Here is a 23240-nt window from a genome sequence, read left to right as displayed (position 1 = left end):
ATGGCCTTAGGCACACATTCCGCTACCCCGTGCATACTAAAGAGGAGGATGTGTTTACACAGGCTCCAGCTTTTTTTCCCCCAGCCATGTCCGTTTTAAATAAAAACCATGCGGGGGAAAAAAGCAGGCTTACTTAGTCTGAATGGCGTTACACCGCACGCACACACACACACACACACACCTCAGCAACAAAAAAAATACCCTCTTTATGCTTATACATGAATACATGGCAAGGCAAGGTCGACGAGATATCCTTGCCGTATCACTGTGAACTGATATAAAGTACATTTTTAACTGTCACCAGAGGAAATTGAGTGAGACCGATGTTACGGTACATATGGCACCAGTGCTGGGTCAAAGCCATGTGGAAAAAAGGGGGATTTGACATGCAAAGGAATTAGGAAACGATTGGTACCACTCGTCAGGCTGACGGCAGCTTTTCCACACAGCTGACTTCCTGCTCCCGTGCCATCAATCAAGGGGGACTGGGCGGAAAGTGTTAGCGGCTGGCAACCCCCCCCAACCCCCAACCCCCCGTCAGTCTCTGTCAGTCAGCGTTATTTTACAGGCCAGTGAAGATGCGACACAAATGGGCAGGACCAGCTGAAGTCATCTCCACAGTCTTGCAGCAAAGGGGGGAGGGGGGGTATTGGATGTGATGCTGGCTAGTGCAGGACCTGTCACAGGCCTTTGTGGGCACAAGAGGATGACTGAATGAATGGATGGCTTTCAATTAATTCCAGAGACAAAGGTTCCTGGGATTTCAAATAGCCAGGTGTGCATTTGCACAGATTTATTTCACCGCTTGATGGAACTGACTGCAGGCAAGGGGGCAGCCACTTCCAAACATCAAGCGGCCAAACTTTAATTTCCCACAAATTAGAACACATCTGATTCAGTGAATTAAGGTCTTAAATGGGCCGTCTGATGGGTAGCATCAGGTGCGCTGGATTTAGCCGGGGAGAAGCCGCCGGGGTCCCAGTCGTGCTGCTGCTGGGGATCTGGCCACTGTTTCTTGACACACAGCACAGAGGCGCCTGCCTGCTCTGGCACAGACGCCGGCCCCTTCAGCAGCAGGGAGGACATGCTGACTGCTCTCAGAGGCTCCACGCGGCGCTCTTCTCGTCGCCGCCAACTTTCCCAGGCCGAGATTAGCATATGAGTGAACATCGCTCTGCAGCCCCACACATAGGCACACACACACACACAGGCACACACACACACACCGACACACACACACAGCAAAACTGTAATTCCTGACAGCCTGATCCCATGGCCCTATGGGGAAGCTCTTACATGCTCGTGGCTCTGTGTTAGCGTGTGGGTATTCAGATAAAGCGAATCCCCTCTGACTAGCTTCGCGGACACTGACCTTGCATGCGGTGGGAATTAGGGGCTACTCGAACATTCATATGCATGAGCACAAGAGAGGCATCCACCCCCTGCCCCCCCAAGATGAAGGCCAACTATTAGAGCAAATATCAAAGACCCTGTATATATTACCATTATTATTATCAGGGGAAAAAATGTATTATCTGAGAGGAACCGGTGAAGAGAGAGCAGGTAGGACAGACAATAATATACTATGTACACGATATTAGTCAGAAGGGGAGTGAGCGGCGAAGAGGAAGAAAAGAAAAGAGAAAAAATGAAACAATGTGAACAGACAGACACGGGGAGAGAGAGAGAAAGGCATGCAACTGATTGTTATCATAGCCACTTGATGTGGATCTTCTGAATCTCTTGTCTTTATGCTGCAGTAATTACCACTCTTCTCTGCGTAGATCACTATCTGAAGCATGTACTGTATAAAGTCATCACCATCACTCAATATTATCTAGCATGGCGCCGATGGTCTCTGTCTTTCTCTTCCTCTAATCCATCTTCACTTTCTTTCCTTCATAGCATTTTGTCCATCCAACAAGACTTTTTAAGGGTGGATTAAAGTTGAGATAAAACTTGACCAAGACCCAACTGGCCCAAATAGACTGGACATTTGCTAAACACACTGTAAACTGCATTCATTTGACCTTCAGTGGCTAAGCGTGTTGACATATGCATAGTGATTATGAGCAGGTCGTTATGTAATCATTTTCATTTGGGTCATTTGGCTGCCATGACTCCACCTGCTCAGACAGACACCCAGCAGAGAAAACAGATACCGCAATGTGTCTCTACTCAAGCTGCACTGATCCCAACACTAGGTGTGTGTGTGTGTGTGTGTGTGTGTGTGTGTGTGTGTGTTTGAGGGCGAGGGAGATAAATAGACAGACACAGTAAATGAGAGAGAAAGCACACCACCATGGAGGGACAGAATATAGAGGAGAGGTCATCCTCTCACCTTCATCTCTGTGACTCCCTGTTGCATCTTGGCTGCATCCCTGCTTTCCAGAGACGCGCCTCTAAGCCAATCAGCTGTGCACGAGAGCACAGAAGAAGGGGAGGGGAGTCCTTGACTACAGGCTCAGACACACACCCTCACACCCTCACACACGCACATACCACTGACACCATCCATCACACGCAACCACACACCTCATAAAAGCTTGGCCTTCATTTAGAAATGCCTTGAAGAAGGTCATTTCAAACGCCTAGCACATGTGATACATTGATTCAGATTTTTCTTTCGGATATGATCGGAAAACAGTTCTTTGGAGAACCGCCATGCAATTGATCAGTGGACTTTACTATGAGCTGCCTTTCAATAGTCAATGAAATTAGACGTCACTCACGGTGATTGATGCACCTTTGTGCACTTTTCCAATGAAGACATGATTGGTAGTTTTAAAAAGAATATATGCATCCATGAATGACTGTCTGTTAAGGACTGGCTGTGGAGTGTCAACCCCCTCTCTGCCGAATGGCTGTCTGACAGATCAATCTGATCTACTCAAAATTCTGTTAAAAGAATCTTCTAGGGGAGGCATAAGATCGAACATACATAATGTTTTAAGTCAGTGGTATGAAGTGGATCGCTTCAGGTTGCCTACTTTAGATATGATTGATCAAAATATGAAAGCGCATGAGGTTGCAGCTTAACGACACACTGCAACAAAACCGATAAGCAAGGCTTTCTTTGGTCAGAAAAGGCCTGTAAAAACAGTTTCCCTGTAGTTCCTGCAGGTAAGCGACCCTTAGTGATTAAAGGCCCTCTCCGAGCACATTCTGGTCATTTTACCACATGGCGATATTGACGTTTGCTAGTTTAGATCGGCTAAATCCGACGTGTGTGCAGTGGCACTGAAGCCAGAGCAATTAAGCTCCCCTCAGTTTAGCTACCCAGGGGGCCGGAACCCAGAGTCATGCAACTCTGCGATGAACCGTGGAAATCGAATGAACCTGACCTTCTGCTGGCGATCAAAGCATGAACACGTCTCAGCAATCCCCCGCAGAGAGAACAGAGAGTGAGAGAGAGGGAGAGAAACACTGGGTCGTCCACCCATTGGGCTGCTTTACATATGAAATGTAGCCTACCTTTTCGCTCTTAATTTCCATGAAATAGTGGGAGAATGGGGTTTCAGAGGCAAGGCGAGGGAACAGCAAGATCCGCGGGACTGCAGAAGTCATTATATGGAAACTCATTAAATGCTGTTCACCCATGTCGAGCACAGGATCTAGGTGTAGGAAAACGCAACTATCCCCTCGATAGATGAATGCCTGATATATATTTTATGAGATTCCCCTTGTTAGATGGTTACCAAAGTTTATTTTTATTTTTACTCGGCATGTCTTTTATCTTCTTCCTCTTCTTGCATTACTTACCACCTAGGAAAGTTTTTATCTCCTAAAGACCAATGTTCTAGGCCCACTTTTTTCTCAAAGCATAGAAGTGTATTGGCTATAGCTTTTTAGTCTGTGCCCAGTGAAACAAAGAATGATGAGAAATCTCTCAGATCATCCAAATAGCTGTAAAATGAATTCACCTGACCTGCAACTGCTGTATATAGCCATTTTGACAAGATATTACATTTTGAAGTCCTTACAAATGCAACCAGCCTGGACATTAGAGAATAGGATGAATTATGTAGACATACACTATGTAAACAGTATTTATTACACTGGCTTAATATTTAATAAACCAGTGTGCAAAACATTTTCAAAGAGGGACATGTAAAAGTTGGGGAGCAATGCATCATTAATGGGGTGTCAGGATCAAAAGATTTATCTAAACTGTCAGTGTGTAGTATTTGTATGGTTGCTTCTTTACGCTTGTGTGAGCATACTCTACTCCAGTTGACCCGCATCCAATCATATCCTTAGTTCTGCAGGCATGATTTTCAGCTTCTAGCTATAAGTACCAAATCATGGTAATCTGTTGTACTAAATTATTTATTCATGTGATAAATGTGATGAAGCATAGCTATATAAAGCTACATAAATATGTACATGTATTATATAACTTATATGTTTGTATTGTATATCCAAAGCTGTAAGAGTGACTTTAGAATAGCTTTGAAACATAATATATATTGGTTGTTTGTGAACTCATTGAAGCATCATAAATGCAAACCCAAAACAATTCTTATTCTCATTTAATCAGTCACTTACTGAGGACCCACTTGTTTTTTTTAAATGTCAATGAAATTATTTACATGGTGTTATAAAGTTGTAAGTTATAAAATATCACATCAGAGTGGGTGGGCAAAAAAATCAATTAAGACTTTATTTTTTTTCAGAAACATACAATTTCAACAGGAGTGAGACCAATGCTTGAATAAATTACTTAATAAATAGTCCAATGGGTAAATTAAATCACTGGAAGTATATCTTTTTTTCTTGGATTGTTCAGAGCAGACAGGTTTAAAAGACCAAAACATTTCACAAATAGACACTTAGATTCTCCAGTGTCTCACTGCATTCTAAGTGAGGACAGCATCTCTGATTATCAGACATAGTAACCCCCTTAGCACTGGATTTAATCATAAAGACTGAACTCACAATTGATGTGGTACAAAATATCAACTAACGACGAGGAAGGCATTCTCCCTCTCTGATAACTACTTTGGACATTTTGGACATTTAAAACATACTGTGTGGTTTTGCCCAGTGGATGTGCCCTTCACATATTAGCATATTGCACTTGTAAGCATTATGTTGTCCCGGCTACTTTAGGGACGGAGGCATTAGTGGCATAAGCAGTCATTCAGAAAGGCTCGTGACATTTGTGCGGTCCCATCACAAAGTAATCAAGTTTGGTAGAGGACGTCTCACCAAATAAGGCCATGTCTTTGTCTGTTGTGTGTACCTCAGACAAACTGTAAATAGAATCATGCAGCCCCAAACTCAGAATGTGCACTGGGAGGACAAATTCAACACAGACACAGAAGCCTTTCTGATTAAAGTAACATCAGACATTCAGTAAGATTCCATGGCTGTTCATGTTAGCATTAAGAATTAGCTTCAGTGCTGTGCTGGCCCACAGTGGCATTCGGGTTAAGTATTATACTTAAATTGTTCGTCTGCTCTAGGGGAGCATCTCTGTCCACACAGTTCCTTGGTTCAGAAGGACACCTCTGGTCGAGTTCAATAATAGTGTTTTGTGGGAAAACCAGTGCGCTGCTCCCAAGGCGCAGTTAATAAAAAAGCTTTTCACTGAGCGCCAGGAAGTAAGCATCGCTGTCTCACGGTACCTGACTAAGACCATACAATAAGAAACATGGAAAGAAATGTGTTCTTTTTTGATCTGATAAAACTGTACATCCTTACGGCTATTCACAGACATGGTACAGTTCCACAGACAAGTGCATTTGGGTGCGCAGGCACCTAGGTATACAGTGTGAGGGAAATGCATGCGCAGTATGGTGAACATATTCGATTGGACACACAAATGCACATACACTAATACACACTCAGTCACACACATTTAAACACACACACACATACAGGAGCAGCCCAACGTAGCACACACACACACACAGGGAGCGCTTCTGCTTCCCTGCCAGAAAGCACAGTGTGTAGAAAGCATCTGCTGGCACAAACTCCCGCCTCCTGCCGACTGTTCGTCTGGCACTCCGGCGATGAGACTGTCCACAGGCAACCCGCATATTTTTCTTTTTTGTTTCGTTTGTCTTTTTTGTCTTTTTTTACATTTTGTTTTGTATTACAACATACATTTTAAAGTGTTTGATTTCCAGGCACATAACAAGTGCCTGTATTGTATATACAGAATGTGTATGCTTGTGTGATTCTGTCTCAGTATGAGTCACCAAAGCAGCTTTCTCTCTCTCTCTCTCTCTCTCTCTCTCTCTCTCTCTCTTTCTCTCTCTCTCTCTCTCTCTCTTTCTTTCTGTTTTGTCACTCACTCTACCTCTCAGCAGTGTCTGTCTCTCGACATTGCGTGGAACACAGGCTTGCTGTCATTGCTTCTCTGTAATGATCTGTTTGGTCACATCAGTTGACAGTAATGGATGCATGGATGGGTAGAAGAATGCTTGGATGGATCGATGGATGCATCCATGGAACAATGTGTGGTTTCACCTGTCGTATGTGGCTTTGACATAAAGGTGAAACCCAAGCACACATCCAGTTACATACACACTCACTCACATAGGGACTCATCAAGACAAACATCAACACATACGTACACACACAGATAAACATAGGAGGTATACACCTCCTTCACCACTGTTCTACCATCAGATCCAGAACCCGATTTACGCTCAGATCTGAATCGAGGCCGAAGTCAGTCTCGATGAACGGGGCAGAGGGAGGAGTGAGAGGTCGGAACCCCGACGTCAGCGACTCCAGCCAGTCAGCGGGGTCAAAGGTGGCAACCTCACGCCTTTTCCTGGAGCTGGTGCTCGGGGGTGGGGTGGTACAGATGGAAGGAGGAGGAGGGGGAGGGGGCGCGGGAGTGAGGGGCAGGGTGCTTGACGGAGAGGGAGGAAGCTCTAACAGCAGAGAGGAGCAGAGAGGGGACGAGAGGAAGTTCTCATCCCTGGACTGGCTCTGAAGTGCCTGCGATTGGTCGGATTGTGATGGTGGGGAGGATCCGGCAAGGACATTGACAGGTGATTGGATCGCAGTAACAGGGGCGGCAACACCTGAAAAAAGCATCAGGAGGGTCTTAAAATGTGGCATGAAGCATGAAGTGTTGATTTATTTTGTACTATATATCAGGTGACATTAGCTCAAGTTTGTGAGTAATGACAGTTTTCAAATAGATGACAGATTTTGCATGTGAACAAAAATACATTTCCAGAACCACATGTAAAGCTTACCTGAATGAGCAATGGTCCCTTCCAAAATATCATCAATGGACTGATTAGGAGTCATCTATCATAAGAAAGACAACAAAAAATGGACTGTGAAATACCTAAATAAATAGCGTGACTCTCTTAAGACATCAAACAGGTCAGGCTATGTGTACAGTGTGATGTATTGTGTATGCTCAACAACTCCTGGAAACCCTTTATGCAACATGCATTAGGGACGGAGTTGAGTTATTTACCACATAAAGCATTCGTAAGCACTTCTGCAGGCAAGGGATCAAGGCCCTCCTTTATGGGCATGTCTTTATAACTGCACTGTTATGTGTCTGTTTTGGCTTATCAAGCCATGTGGGTCTTGTGAACACATACTTGCACTCTTTGGATGGCCTCCTGAAGCTCCTCCTCTAGACTTCGAACACTGGGCGAACTTTGCATGGGACTTGCGGTGATTTGCCTTGGTAGTTCAAAGTCTTGACCAATCAAGTCACATGGCTGGCTGCAGAACACCTATTCATATGCCATTAAGCACGAGACGGAGAGGTTAATCTCTCTCAACCACAGCCTGAGCACCACTCCGATTTTCAAACCATCAATTTTGACGCTTGAGAGACAAACCCCCAGAGAACTCAAGAAATGAAGCATGAAACTTCTAAAGCCCTCCATCAAACATAGCGGCCTCTGATTTTTCTCACATTTTAATCTGTGCAATCAGCGCAAGGTTAAGATATTCATTCAGCCATTTTTCGGTGCAAATAGAGGCACACTAGATTGAGTGTGCTAGATTTGCTGGCGTACCTGAGGGAATAAGACCTCTGCTTGGCTGTCCTGGTCAGCTCTTCCCTGGCTGCATCCTGGCTCCTGTTGCAGGAACGGATGGAGGGAAGCTCCAGAAGCCTGGAAAAGAGAGAACAGGATTATTTCCTCCCCTGTTTAGGGTGTCACCATCTGTTCCTGTCTATGAAAATTAGGGCGGTCGATTGATTAAATAATGACTAATAAGTTGCATACATTCCTGTGATTACTTGAGATTGACTGCAATTTCTTATTGTATTCAAATATTTTCATTGAAAGCATTTTGAAACTTGTTGCATTGTGACTGAATGGAAGGACCTATAAGCTTTGTGTGTTTTTTGTTTAGTTTTTTTGTTGAGGGAGAAGTTTTGATCCTTGTTTTTGGTGTGTTTTGACTTGATTCGTATGGTTTGTTTGCTTATTTTTTGTGTATCATTGTTGGAAAATCCATATAAAAAAAAAGTAAAAAAAAAAAAAAAAAAAGCATTTTGAAACAATGAACCACACAAATGGTGTTGAATCAATAAAAAGGAAATTATTTTCTTTCTAATTTTGATTAGCCCGGAAACTAACAGGCTCTAGGACCTACCTGACGCGTGATATCACTAAATTCTCATAAACATATGATAAGCAGCATTTCAAAAACATGTATGTATTTTGACTGTTGTTTTCTTCCCCCCAATATATTGTCATCTTCTGAAATTTACAAATTGTCATGAAATGTGGTATGGCAGGAATAAATTAGGTAAATGAGGTTCGCTGAAATATGAAAATAAGGAATGAAGCTGTGACAAGGAACACATCATTCTAAAGCAGAGCAAGAAGGAGGCATCATCCCACTCATCCTGCAGTTACTGCAGACGACTTTTAAAAACCAAACACTCTGAATTGCCACTCATTTATAGAAGATTTGTGCATGTGAAGCAGGTCATGATAGTTAATGGTGGTAATAAAGGCCTTTTGAATTGCAATACTAAACAAGATCATTTTGACATCCCTACCATTATGCAATAATGTGTCTATATGTACTGTATGTTGATTTGTGGTGTTAATGGTTCCATCAACCATTTACTCCTTACCTCACTGCCCATCTCTCGAGGTCTGTCCCTGGGACGATTTCTCATCCTCTCCCTCATCTTCAGCTCTACGCTCAGCTCCTCTGCTGCCTGTTCTGACCTCCAGGGGGCGCCACTGGGCAGCGGGGAGGATGCCTGCAGGCCAGGGCTGTAGCTAGAGGGGGGCGTGGTGGGGGTGAGGAAGCCTGGGCTGGGCGTGCCAGGATCGGACAAGCTCGCCACCACACCTGGGGACTGGATGTAGACGTGTCCCGGGTTGGCTGGAGGCTCAGGGGAGTGGCTGGTGGGGCTGTTGCTGGAGTCCAGAGAGGAACCGAGCTGACACAGAGGGACAGGTGTGAGGCAGGCGCGGGGGAGCTGGAAGGGGCGCAGACGCACCAGCAGGGCAGGTTTGGTGCCAGAGACGGGTAGACCACGCTTACGCAGCTGCTGTCGCAGCTCAGACACCTAGGAATGAGAGTGAGGGGAAGAGAGAGAGAGAGAAAGAGAGAGAGAGAGAGGGTGGGGAAAACGATGTGACAGTTTTCATCTCTAACTCACACAAGAAGTCTAAAGAGCCAGTGGCTCCTGACTGGAGGAATATCAAAGATGAAGAGTAAAAAGTTGAAAAGATCTTACTGTGAGGTCATCCAGATTGGGAGGGAGTAGCTCAGGCTTCTGAGGGGGACTCCTGTCCAGAGACGCTGGGTTTGCTGGCGGGGGAGCCGGGGGCTGAGTCTGCTGTGGAGCTGCAGAGAGCCTCACCACCTGCTTATCGCTGCTGACAGAGAGAGAGAGAGAGGGAGAGAGAGGGAGAGAGGGAGAGAGAGAGAGAGACGGAGAGCAAGAGAGAGAGGGAGAGAGAGAGAAGGAGAGAGAGAGAAGAAGACAGAGTGGAATAGAGAGAGTGAGAGAGAGGGAGAGAGGGAGAGAGAGAGGAGAGAGATAGGGAGCAAGAGAGAGGGAGAGAGAGAGAAGGAGAGAGAGAGAAGGAGAGAGAGATGGAGAGAGGGAGAGAGGGGGGGTGTGAGAGAGAGAGAGGGTAAGGGAGAGAGAGGGGGTGAGAGAGGGGGATCAAAGATAAAGGGTAACAACTGTTAATAGCAGCACAAACATCAAATGAATGCATTTCCCTTGCTGATCAAAACCAGACCGGCAGACAGAAATCAGCCAAAACTGCATGCATCTTTTAGCATGATTTAGTTGGCTGGAAGCAGGTAGGGCTACTTAAGCTGTTCCAGGTTACCTGGTTGCCACGGTGAGCTGTTGCTGCTGGTTGAGGATCTGCAGTTGGAGGAACACCTGCTGCTGTTGCAGGAGGCATGAGTAGGTAGGGTCGATGGGCTGGGCGGGGGCGGAGTTCTTCTGGGAGGAGTTACTGGATGAGCCGCTCCCTGCCCCTCCCCGCTGGTCTGGGGGAATGTACTGGTGGTACTTCAGCTCCCTCATCTTGGGCTTGGAATCCCGGGGCTTTCTGGGCCGAGGGGGTCTGGTTGGATTGAGGGATGAGCCCAGTGTGGAATGAGGAAGGGGGATGGGCTGTGAAGCTGAAGCTGTCTGAGGGAGAGAATTTAAGTGGGCGAGGAAGAGTGAGAGAGAGAAGGAGAGAAAAACAGGAGCCAATTAAGTATAATTTATGCAGCCGAATGTATTTGGGCATTTGGATTTGAGGCGGCGTTGAGATCTGTGTGTGTGTGTGTGTGTAATTATGCACTTAATAGTGTGTGTGTGTGTGTGTGTGTGTGTGTGTGTGTGTGTGTGTGTGTGTGTGTGTGTGTGTGTATGTGTGTGTGTGTGTGTGTGTGTGAGTGTGTCTGTCTGTGCATTTGTGTGTGCTTATGGTAGTTAAACATACCTTTGGCAGCAATGGTGTGGTCTGAGAGGTCATATACATTCCTTTCGATCTCCCGGTCGTTGCCATGGAGTTCGTCTCACCCACAGTCATGGTCATTGGCTGGTTGATGCTCTCGGTTGCCGGGAGCAACGCCAAGCTGCACTGCAAAAAGAATTTCAAAGAGGGTTAAAACACACAAATCAAGTAGGCACTCTAATATGCATCCAGTAAATGTATTCTCATGCAACGAAAAATATTGGGATTCTTGTCACCATATCAATGATGTTAATGAATGCACCATGTTGTCCTCTACCTGGTTTGGGCTGTGGCTCAGAGGCGTGTTCACAGGTGAAAGGTCACTCAATGACTGATCACTGCCCAGCCCCGGCGACAGAGAAAAAGCGGGGGATTGGTGCACCCCGAGTTGCCCAGGAGACGAGGAGGAAGAGGAGCAGGAGCAGGAGATGTCGTCTTCGAAGACATCAGAGGTCACAGGGAAGGAGATTGAAGCTATGAGGGGGGACAGAAGGGTAATTAATCATGTGTGTTTGTACGACAACACTGTTTCATGCACAGTATGGAGCTCAAAGGGGTAAAGACTGTTAGTGGAACTTGTGGCATGAGATCTTGTTCAGCTGGTCTAACTGATTCAGGACAGCATAACTGTTACATTTTTTATTTTGCATTGTAGTGATATGATATATTGGTTTTGGTGTTTCGATGGCACTAAAGGTTTGTTGGATGTAAAGGATGTGTTGATGTTAATGTCAGGATACAGTAGGCTGATAAGTAGGCCTGTCCTTTGTTCATGGGTGTTAAACGAAGGGGCTCCAGAGTGGGATACTGGGAAACACACTGTACATAGTATCACCATTGGAAATTCATCCCACCATCTTGATCTTGTGTCTTTCAAATTATATGGCAAGAAAATGTATTGCAACAGTTAAGTTGCGTTGTGTTGCGTTGCATTGCATTGCGTCGCATTGCGTCGCATTGCATCGCATTGTATTGTGTTGTTCTGTTGTGTTGTGTTGTGTTGTGCTGTTGTGTTGAGGTGTCCAGTTTTGCCCTGTTGTGTTGTGTTGTGCCTGTGCTGTGTAATGGGGTGTGGGGAGGTAAGTTGTCTTGTGTTGTGCCTGTGCTGTGTAATGGGGAGGTGTGTTGTGTTGTGTTGTGCCTGTGCTGTGTAATGGGGTGTGGGGAGGTGTGTTGTGTTGTGCCTGTGCTGTGTAATGGGGTGTGGGGAGGTAAGTTGTCTTGTGTTGTGCCTGTGCTGTGTAATGGGGAGGTGTGTTGTGTTGTGTTGTGCCTGTGCTGTGTAATGGGGTGTGGGGAGGTGTGTTGTGTTGTGCCTGTGCTGTGTAATGGGGTGTGGGGAGGTAAGTTGTCTTGTGTTGTGCCTGTGCTGTGTAATGGGGAGGTGTGTTGTGTTGTGTTGTGCCTGAGCTGTGTAATGGGGTGTGGGGAGGTGTGTTGTGTTGTGCCTGTGCTGTGTAATGGGGTGTGGGGAGGTGAGTTCCACTTACTGTTCTCCAGGGGCACCCTGTTCTTCTTGTGGAGCTCCAGAGGGCTGGGCCGACGCTGAATCTTCTCACTGAGGTCATCAGCCAGCCGCGCCCTCTTCTGCTTCTGAGCCCCTCCAATACTCGGGTCTGCTGGGAGAAGAATGTGACGGGGGAGAGGGATTAGAGGAGGACAAAATGGAGGAAGGAGAGAGTAGAGTGAAGTGAAATGAAATAATTGTACCATTGCTGGAAAGGCTAGAAATTTGAGAACATGCCTCGGAAGGGTAAACTATGTGACTTTCTCATATACAACATATGCACGTGATTTGTGATACGTTTAGTTAGTAGTTTATTTGCATGTAGAATGTTGTTATTTCAGAATTTTTGAAGACAATGAGGTAGAATATGGTACAGTGGTATTTCAAACACCGTAAAACACAGCTTTAGTCGTGTCTGCCAACCAATTGATCCAGATATACTAATATTGTTACAGGTTGTGGGGTGGGTGGAGTCACAAGAGACTTTGATTGAGAGGTTGATGGTTGAGAAGTTAACATATGAGGTAAAATGATTAAGGGAAAGGTCATCCGTCAAGACTAAAATGCAGTTTGTGGTATTTGAAAAAAGTAGACTGTCAGGGATGAAGAAACATGAGAACTGGGTATAACTGAAAGCTCACTGCTCCCAGCTGAAGCATCACCTTGTGCAGTTTCTGCAGTAAGACCACTAGGGGGCGACTTCTGAGTGGCGCCATCGTCTGTTTGACGCTGAATCAGGAAATAGCAGGTCAAACATACAATAGCAGCGAGTCATTCATCTCAGGCACATACCCACTCATGGACCCACACACACACACACACACACACACACACACACACACACACACACACACACACACACACACACACACACACATACTCACTAAGGAATCATTTTAAACACTTCATTCATTGATTGACATACCACGGCTTGACTCGTCTGTTTCTCCCCTTTCTTAGGCGGGCAAGAACTTTTCAGCCCTAAAGAATGGAAGAGAAATGTCAATTGATGCACTGTACCCTGGGTGTATGTCTACTATTATGACTCATAAGTAATGATAGTGCTGTTAAGTCCACATACCAGAATCAGCGTTGATCTCATTTTGCTGTCTTCGATTCTGAATTCTCAACTGCAAAACTGAAAAAACACAAGAACAGGAATTAAGTTTCTTCATATTCTTTGCCTAACCCAAAAATGTTCAATGCAAAGCACAACATGAACGCTAGATATGCTAAACAAAACCGTTGCCTTCGGTGACAGGCCGTCTGGTTCAGTGTTGCACTAGCAATATCAAGGATTTCCATGGAGAGCTTTTCCATAAATGAATGTGTCAATGAATCCCTTCACTTGAAGATGTAGACGATCAGATATTTGCACAGTCATACATGCCTTGTCCCCCTCTCCCATTTGCTCCCTCCCTCCCTCCCTGCCTCCCTCTGACTGCAAGAAGGATTAAATGGCATCAGGTGGAGCCACAGCACCCAATGTAAAGTATCAGGACTCTTCCTAACATGCACCTCACTGCTGAGTTTTGAGATCTGAGCGAGAGAGCGAGAGAGGAGACGTGGGGGCAGAGGGGGTAGGAAGGGAGGGTGGAGGGTAACTATTTATCCATCAGTATGTCTATTTCTGTCATCCACCATCCCCCCTCCAGCTGTCCCTCTCTCTCTCCCTCTCTCCAGCGCTCTCCCTGTCTCTCTGTCATGCCTGCTAAGTAAATTCTTCCTCTCTTTCTCTCTATCAGCTGATCTTTCCCTGTAAAACAGAACATCTTGCCCCAAGTGCAGCCAGCAGTGTAGCGCCTGTTGCCAGCTGCCATGCATGCTAAACTGACTCCTCCAGGTGCAGATAAGGCGTCTGCCTGTCTGATAGCGCTTTCTTTCAAAAGAGTCAGAGACCCATTCTCAAAACTGACAGTAAACCTTGCTGGTGTCTGATGAAGTCGCATGTTGATTTACAGAGCTGTGTTGTCCTTGTTTTATCTACTGTTAACTTATGGCCCAACCATTTTTCAGTGGTGTGAGGATTCTAAGGCAAGGAGATGTGAGACATTTTCTAGTTTTCTTATGAAAAGCTAAAAGGGGAAATGGTTACGAATCTGCCAGTATCATGAAGCTATAAAATGAAAAGAATGGTGAAACGCTAATGTAAAGAACACCTCTCAGAAAATCACATAATATTGCTCTGTTATTTAATATATACTTTTCTTATCCCGAATTTAAGTTTTATGCCAGAAATCCTCCGTAATCGGTATGCATTGAACACCAAGACCTAATGAAAGTCAATTCTCTGTCATATTTCATTAGGAAGATAATATACAGTCATTCTAACACACGTTATCTTTTTTTCCACCAAGCAAATGGGGGGAGACGGAAAAAAATACTGCAGAGAAAATTGAACTGGGAAAGGTGTGATAGGATTGTGATTGTTTTGGGCTTTTAGGCTTATTCGAGGAAACACTTCCTCTAATAGACACTCTCACAGGTTAGTTAGCCAATATGGGTATAATATGACATCTGATGTTTTTTTTGCAAGCAGATGATGTGTGGCGATGTCATTATGCACTGTAATTACCCCCTATCCCACCATAAGGATTCTGAAAGGATTAACTGCAGCAGAATCCTGCCTAGGCCACATTATAAGTCTCTTAAGAGAGATAAACAGCATGGCGTACCCCAAAAAGATATGTTTTAAGCATAGTACTTAGCCCCCACTGAACGCCACAGTCTGAATAACATCATTCTACTACATTCCACAGGGGACTAAACAGTGACAATCTGCTTATCCACAGGTGCTGACTAAATGACCTCCAAAGCCCCTGTGACAATTCGCATGAATTCAATATGAAGTCCCGTTTTTTGTTGGACACTCAGGATTTCAAAAGGCTCTTATCATTTTAATGAGGGAACATGACAAACCAAGGGCTTGGCTAGATGAAAGGTCGACATTCTGGCAAGAGTGAGGTTCTTAAAGCATATCTCGCATACACAAAGCCTCCTCGAAACAAAAACAAAACATGGCATAGTCTCTTGGTGTCAACGGTCATGTACCAAATAGCGATAAGGTTCCTCACAGTGACATCAAATTCTGAAGTACTCAAGAAAACGAATGGTGACATTTTGAGCTAGGGTTTTCATTAAGCATAGGCTACACTATGCAATCATGTTAAGAGGAAGAAGGCACAGATTTATGGAGACTTGACACCGCATCCTCAGCTATTCATCCAACCACTATTCTCATGATAGTTAATTATCTTCATTGGCCAAGACCAGGGAAGTTGAACGCACGGGACTGGGATTTGTGTGAATGGATAAGGGGTTTGTGCAATGAAGTTTGAATGAGCGATGTGCCAAAAGTGAACACTGGGGCTGGATGCTTGTTTGAGAGCCTTGCCAGCAATTTCTTGAGAGGTGTCTAGGTGGGAAGCACAAACTCTGACACGCTTCCAGTGCGGTTGGAAGCCTGCAGAGCCAATCTGTTTAACGTCCAGTCGTCCTTCAAGAGGGGGAGACTGTGGTGCAATGTCACTTACTCACAGTGAGTACAATAGAAGGAATCATCACTCACCACAGTACACTAAGGCTCTGAGTCTATACCACTATGCAAGCAGAGTGCACACAATCAAATACATCCACAGATGGAAATTTAAATATAATGGTAACAAATATTTGGCAAGTTAAGAATTTGTCATGCTCAGCAGATAATATTTTATCTGCTGCCCTTGTGAACATGGGTTGCATTTTTTTTTATTTTTTTTATTTTAGTCTTGAGACAACTAATGATTAAAAGGCAAGAAACATTATAGGGCAAATCCTACTTTTGATGAGATAATATGCACAATGGAAAATTATAATAAGATGAGAAGTATTAAAGTTGAAATCCAAAACCAGTGTAAAGTATCCCAATATATACACACATCTGTCCGCCAGGTCTCAAACTTTCTAAGCAGCTATGGTGGAAAAATACCATATCCTTCTGAAAACCAGATAGTCTAACATTTAAAACAATGGCACAGTATGTCATTTAAATGAGCCATAAAACCATAATCCTTTCTGTCCCATAGCTTCTGACAACCACTAGCTCATGATGGAATCAGATCCAAAATGGCTGCCTTTGGTTTATACACAAACAGTCCCCTGCCACCACTAACCCTGCACACACACTCCCATGACCCCTGGGCGCTTACCTGAGCGGAATTTGTTGCGAATGAGAATTGACCTCTCAGAGGCCAGCAAGGTCATGATGGTGGGATGGAGAGAAAGAGGACAGAGAGAAGGGCTGGACAAAAGTAGAGAGAGAGGGACCCTGGCTTTTTATCTCCCACAGGAAGAGCCCAGGAGGAATGGAACCTTGTATGTCCCTCTGGACAAAAAACACAGAACAGGAAAAGAGAGAACTGTGAGATCTGTGTATGTCCAGGATACTAATCATTCTTGACACCCTCGCTTTATGTGAACTACAGAAGGAGGTATTGACATAGCTGCAGAGTTCAATTTTCAGCTGAACTCAAGCAAGAACACACAATGTTCTCCAAAGATGTATGACCAAGGAGAATAGGGGGATACTCAGCAGTCAGCAGTGCGTAAATATTCTCTCTTTTTCAGAGCGAGGAAAACACACCAAAGAAATACACAAGCAAACACAAGTCTAAGTGCATGAGCGCGACTCAGACAAGCCCCAATAACGGATCCAAAAACTACGACAGACTTCACTAATCCCCCAGAGACTGGCTGGCACACTGACAGAGACAGAAATGCTAAAATCATAGAGAGAAGGACAGACAGATAAAGGCATGCACACACAGAGAGAGAGAGAGAGAGAGAGAGAGAGATAGAAACACACAGAGAAACAGCGAGAAAGTGTAAGAGAGAGAATGAGAGAGAGAGGGTGACTGACAGAAACAGAGGCACAGTAGAGAGTCCTATTGCTACCAGCGGCAAAAAAAACCTACTATCAAGTGAAAGAGGAGAAAATATATTCAACTGGGCAGATTCACTCCCACAAATAAACATACAGTCATGGGGTATTTGCATGAAAAACATTCTGAGCCCACAAATGACTGTTCAACAGCGTAAGTGTGCGCACAGAAGATGGAGTTACTAGGGATGGCAGAGGAATTATTTCAGTGATTTACACATAATTATTGTCCCTGGCCATGACCACTTCATTTCAGCATCGATCAAGACGCCCAGCTGCTCAGCATGCATAAGCAACATCATTAAGTACAAATCACTGGGCAAATCTGTATGTCTTGGCATATGTCCACGCAGAAATGCACACACTTCCACTCCAACACACAGAGAAGCACATACAGACATACTCATAGACGTAGAGTTCTGAAGCATGGGGAAAGTGTCGGAAAAAAACAGAATACTTACTTACAGTGAGATTCCTTGGGGACAGCAGAGTAAGTTAAAGATAAAACTGGAGAGGGAGAGAGAGAGACCTGGCGGAGAAGGGGGGATAGAACTTCAGTCAGGCACATTTAATCAGGCAATTTCTCTGGACAATTGCACCGATTTCTATCTCTATCTCTATCTCTATCTATCTTTCCCCGAAGGATGAATTTTTGGGGAAAAGGGTCCAGAGTTCCTTCCTCTTTCTTCACCTCTCTCAGAATTCTCCCTATCCTTCTCTCTCTTTCTGTTTCTCTCTGTCCCTGCCTCTCTCTTGCTCCCCCCTCATTGCCCCACTGCCTCCTGGGTCATGCCAACTGTGTGGAGCTGTCAAACCAGTCCCCTCTCCTCCCACCCCCACCTCCAGCACATACACACACACACACACACACACACACACACACACACACACACACACACACACACACACACACACACACACACACACACACACACTCTCCCCCAACCCTTCCCAGTAGCCCTCCACAGAGAACCCTACAGACCCCTACTTGCTGATAGTCATCTGTTGACTGATTCATTGATGCTGACATTGGTGACTAGCAGTCCCCTCTATCTCTGACACTGTCCTGGTTATCAGTGTGTGACAGGGCAGATTACAGACCTACTTACGACTTGAATGGGATATTTTAGTGAGGTATTTTCATTCCCTTCAACTACACAACAGTAAGACTTCATCCACAATTCTTCCTACCGTTTTTTCAACCTCAACTCAAGCCCTGAATTTACTGAGTGCTATAACTGCTGAGTTAAATGCAGAGTTGTTCTAATGAGCTACAGGGAGAGACAGACTGATTATACCAACTTGTTTGTTAGTATGTGTATGTGTGTGAAACATTTCCATGTGATAGAGGCCTGTATAACTGCTCCTCTCTAGGCCTGTGCATCTGTAAAGGTTCAGATAGGGGAATGATCCTGTCCCTGACTATGCTTCATTTATTATATATTTCAATTTAAAAAAATGCCTCAATTTAAAATGGCCCAATCACATGAGCTTATGAGATCATTAGAAAAAGGATTATAATGCATAAGGTTTATACATGTGTGTATTGTTGTACATATGTGTGTGTGTGTGTGTGTGTGTGTGTGTGTGTGTGTGTGTGTGTGTGTGTGTGTGTGTGTGTGCGTGTGCGTGTGTGTGTGTGACTTGGTTGGGGAGAGAGTTGGGTCTCGTACAGTTGAAAGGGAGTGTGGTGGGGGAAGGGCGGTCGTTAATGGACCACCTGTTAAGTTAGTTTGACAGACAGGTTGGTGTGTGCTGTCTCAGCAGGTCAGGGGGTGGGGGTGGGGGTTTGGTGTTCGTCACAGGGTAAAAGAGACGATAATAGGTGAGAGAGAGAAGGGGACAGGAAGTCAGACCATTCATTTCATCTGGTGAAGGTACAATCATAAATATAGATCTAATATTAAATATAGTTTATGGTTTAAAGTTGCCTTAACAGATGTTCGAGCTGACCTGATTGGACTGACAACAACAGACATCAAAGCTCCAAGTGCACTGTGGATTAATGCGTTGGTTGAACATATAATTTGCTTTGTGTAGAAGTTCCTGTTCCACGCACATAAGGGTGCGCATGAGTTGTTAAGTATATGCATGCATATGTGGTCACCTGTTTGTTGGATGATTGGGGCATGCTATCATCATATGTGTGGTTGTGACAGTTACGCCATTGCAAAATATAGGAGGAAAAATGATGTCATGTTCCTCCCCTCCCACATGACTACCCCCCACCGGTCTGATGAGCACCTGTTCCCCCCTTCTTTCTTCCCCTTCCTGTGTCTGTCTCTTTGTCTCTCACACGCACACAGCTGAAGGTTTACACATATTCCATTAATGTCTGAAGTATTTTGTTCTATACAACAAAAGTATCCATGGTGTCCATGTCTTAATGTTATGTCCTAATGGATTCCAGGTTGTTTGTCATGTGCTTTTTGAATGTCCATGTACTTATAAACAATCACCTTGTATATAAACCCTAAGCTTTGAAATGTAAAAAAAATATGTCAACATCAGATTGGCACTAGCAGGGGTGGCCCGTGGCATTAGCCACTGGGTAGGACACAAGATAATATGCCAGAGGGGCGCCACAGAGAGATTACTTTTCCGGAAGTGTGCCCTCTCACGACAACTGTAGGCTTGTGTCGACCCTTCCTCTCTGCTAATGAGCTATAGCCAATCAAAACATTCCATTGCTATACGTAGCCTCTCTGCAGTGTGTGCACTCTACCTCTTCTGAAGAACATTTGCAGGGTTGCGAACGTCTTATAGCAAAGTGACTGGATGTATAACCCAGGGGTTCTCAAACTTTTGGGGGCCTGGGATTCCTTACAGGGTACAAACATTTCCAATGATGCCCCCATAATCAAAAACCTTTATGATCAGATGTCAATTAAGTTTGACTGGCAACATGGCTTCGTTTGCCAGCACCTTAGGACACATGATGCTTTTTGGTTTCCTATCGATGATCTCAATAAAACCAAACTCGATATAACTGTTGTCATATTTTCTTAATTTGAGTAGTTTGGGTTTAGAGTCACTTGGGGTCTGACTCAAATATTTCTCCATGCTTGCCAGCTAGCTGGTTAGCTAATAACCCAAACTAAGCAGTAGCAGGAGCAGCTTGTTGCACTCTGAGTGAAGTGAGTGATTCGAGACAGATTGACAGGATGAGTAGCTATCAGAGTTTCCACTGGCCCAAAGTTAACATGGGTTGGAGAAAAGGACACAATATGCTTGTTTCATTGGTGCAAATGGTCCTCATCTGCAGTTATGCATTTTTAATGATACAGCACAATTTTATAATTCATGGCAAATTATATCACAGACCCCTTACTGTTGGTCACGGACCACCAGGGGTCAGGGGACACTAGTTTCTAGTATAATAAAGTAAATAATGTAACATTACTAAAGCAAAGTAACATTGTTCTTTGTACATATTCACATATTTACAGCATATAGCCAGTTATAACATATTCGTAATGATCCATAGTAACTGATTAACTGTGTGTTCTTAAAATGTAAGCATCATTAGGGAAAATCACACCTGTTGTAAGACCCCTCTCATGTGTAGAATGAGTTTGCCTCCTAGTGGAGAGTTGGTGCAAGTACAAACAAGGCACATATCCAAGGTCATTACAGCACGAGAACATTCAGGAAATAGAGACATAGGTATTCTTTCACATAAAAGAGTATTGTGAAGACAAGTGGCAAACCCTCAAATATATAAAAGATATGTCCAAAAAAGCTAACTATCCACACGGGGACTCATCTCTGACATTTAACAGGTCAACACAAATACAAACCATTCTTCTCCTTTCCAATGCAACTGTAGGCAAATAATAGACAAGAAAAAGACAGAAATGCACTTTGTTCTACAAATATATCGAGCTGTGTGTCCAAACCAGAAAATCTTATGCACTATAAATATGATCTAGCAAATACCTTTTGTACATGAGGTTGTCACTGCATTTTATCACAGTGAGTGGTAGGTATGGATTTTGGCCATTCCTCTGTACAGGCCTTGGCTGCCTGAGTCACCTTCCTTACCTCTCCTCCCCTCTCTGATCTCTGTGACAGCTGACGGTCGCTGCTTTGAAGATCCTGCCAAGCGGGACACGGCCCAAAAAACACTCCACATCTGGCAGGTTGGTTTCCAAAGAGCCCTCTAATCATCCATCCATCTCCCCAGAGACAGAGCAAAGCTAAATAAGTGCACACCTCCATCCTGAAGACCTGGATGTGATGGATGAATGTGTTTTAAGCTTTAAAGAGTTGAGGCTGAGACCTGATTACACCCACATATTAATGATTCAAAGTGCGAGTCAACAAAATCACTGTGAAAAGGAATATGCCTTTTGCATAGGGTATCACTATAAAACACACACTAACATATAAATGAATATCACTTATGCTCCCTTAATATTTGTACAAATTATTAGATTCTGCGTTGAGCAAAACTGTCCACTTAATGGAGAAAATCACCTTAAATCCACAATAAGCAGTTGTTGGTGATGGAAATTACATATTTTAATATTGACCTCCATTTCCAAATTATTCTGTAACAGCTTGGGTGTTACATGGATATATCCCCTTCTTAAATTAAGTAATTCAGCTTCCAAAAAAACAATCTTATATATGAATATCCGTGACTAACTGAACAGAATATGGAGAGAGGAGGCAGGCTAACAGTTGGTTTTTCAAATCTCTTGATGGCGTTGCAACGAATACACAATCTCGTAAATTGCCGCTTTAAAAAGATCATTCATTGTAATTCCCCTGTATCTAGTGTTTTTTCAATAGCATTTTCCCTGGATAGTTAATTATGTACGTTTTTAGCAAATCTCTTTATTTTGAGGGTAAATTACTACCAAATATAAAACACAATTATTTTGACAGCCATTAATAACAAAATAAAGGACCAGAAACTATGGGATGACAAACCATGAAGTGGACCCAATTAAGCCATTTCAGCATTATCTTGGAGCAAGCCACCAAATCTCTCTGTGCATGGCTGTTGCTGTGCAGTGGAGCTGCGATGTGCTAAATTGCCCAGATAATTACAAGAGAGCGGCTGAGTGAAACACAGGGGTTAACAAGCAAAGCATAATCGCACAGTGCAAATATTCACTCTCATAATTACACAGAACATATCTGATCTGGGCTAGGTAACTAATTGACCCATGTCAATTTCCCAAGGGCTAATACCTTGCTATTAACACAGTAATTTATTTGGATATTTAAATTGCATTATGCCAAGGCTTAGTGAGGGATTTCAAGAAAACAAAGACAAAAATCTGTGAGGCTTACAGCATCTCTTTGCTCCTGTCTGGGAACCCACGGTGCAAAGTACAACTACATTTACAAAGTAAATACAGTTGAGATTACGAATATAATCTTGATATAACTTAATTCTTTACATTAAACATTAAACCATTAAACTTTTTTCAGAACAGATTCTCAGATTTTACATGCACCTTGTACATGTAAGTAATAGGAAAGAAGTGGATTTATCACATCCATGAAGGCATGATCTAATAGTGCATCATAATATCACAACAAAATATAAAGTGTATAAAACAAATTACTTGCATTCACACGGACAGGTAGAACATTTTATAAATATACAAATACATGTAAATGAAAAAAGATAGTTCCAGCCTTACAGTGGGTTTAATTGCAGCAATCAAAATCAAAACTGGAATATATGTCTCTGCAGCCAAAAGGGCAAAAAAGTCAAACTGTTTGGGATATCCTGTTTCACATTATGCCATAAGACATACTTTCACACCGCTATCTAGTTTAGGGTCTGTCTAGTTAATAAATGATGATCAGACCAAGTGGGGGAAAAACACATCTGTTGCAAATCCAACAGACGTGGGCACTTTTACGC

General features: G+C 43.8%; 1 protein-coding gene across 4 annotated transcripts; it reads right to left on the bottom strand.

Moving 5' to 3' along the window:
• Nucleotides 1-4638: 4638 nt before the first annotated feature.
• LOC308380435 (uncharacterized protein) lies at nucleotides 4639-18146 on the bottom strand. 4 transcript variants are annotated; one of them, XM_080857772.1, is made up of 15 exons: nucleotides 17815-18146; nucleotides 16623-16798; nucleotides 13517-13573; nucleotides 13361-13416; nucleotides 13098-13164; nucleotides 12419-12547; nucleotides 11206-11402; nucleotides 10914-11054; nucleotides 10305-10615; nucleotides 9698-9839; nucleotides 9083-9526; nucleotides 8007-8105; nucleotides 7581-7718; nucleotides 7221-7275; nucleotides 4639-7043 (listed from the first exon to the last, which is right to left on the bottom strand). In XM_080857772.1, the coding sequence occupies exons 2-15, from the start codon at nucleotides 16675-16677 to the stop codon at nucleotides 6619-6621; spliced, it is 2316 nt and encodes a 771-aa protein (XP_080713898.1). In that variant the 5' UTR covers nucleotides 16678-16798; nucleotides 17815-18146; the 3' UTR covers nucleotides 4639-6618. The 4 variants fall into 4 exon arrangements, with proteins under 4 accessions (XP_080713898.1, XP_080713901.1, XP_080713900.1 ...); XM_080857775.1 differs by having other exon boundaries at nucleotides 9698-9836; XM_080857774.1 differs by having other exon boundaries at nucleotides 12419-12544.
• Between the last annotated feature and the right edge of the window lie 5094 nt (nucleotides 18147-23240).

Source organism: Sprattus sprattus (assembly GCF_963457725.1).
Source record: "Sprattus sprattus genome assembly, chromosome: 19".
NCBI classification, from domain to species: domain Eukaryota; kingdom Metazoa; phylum Chordata; class Actinopteri; order Clupeiformes; family Clupeidae; genus Sprattus; species Sprattus sprattus.
Note: the sequence above shows the minus strand (reverse complement) of the source record. Positions and strands in the feature narration are given on the sequence as shown.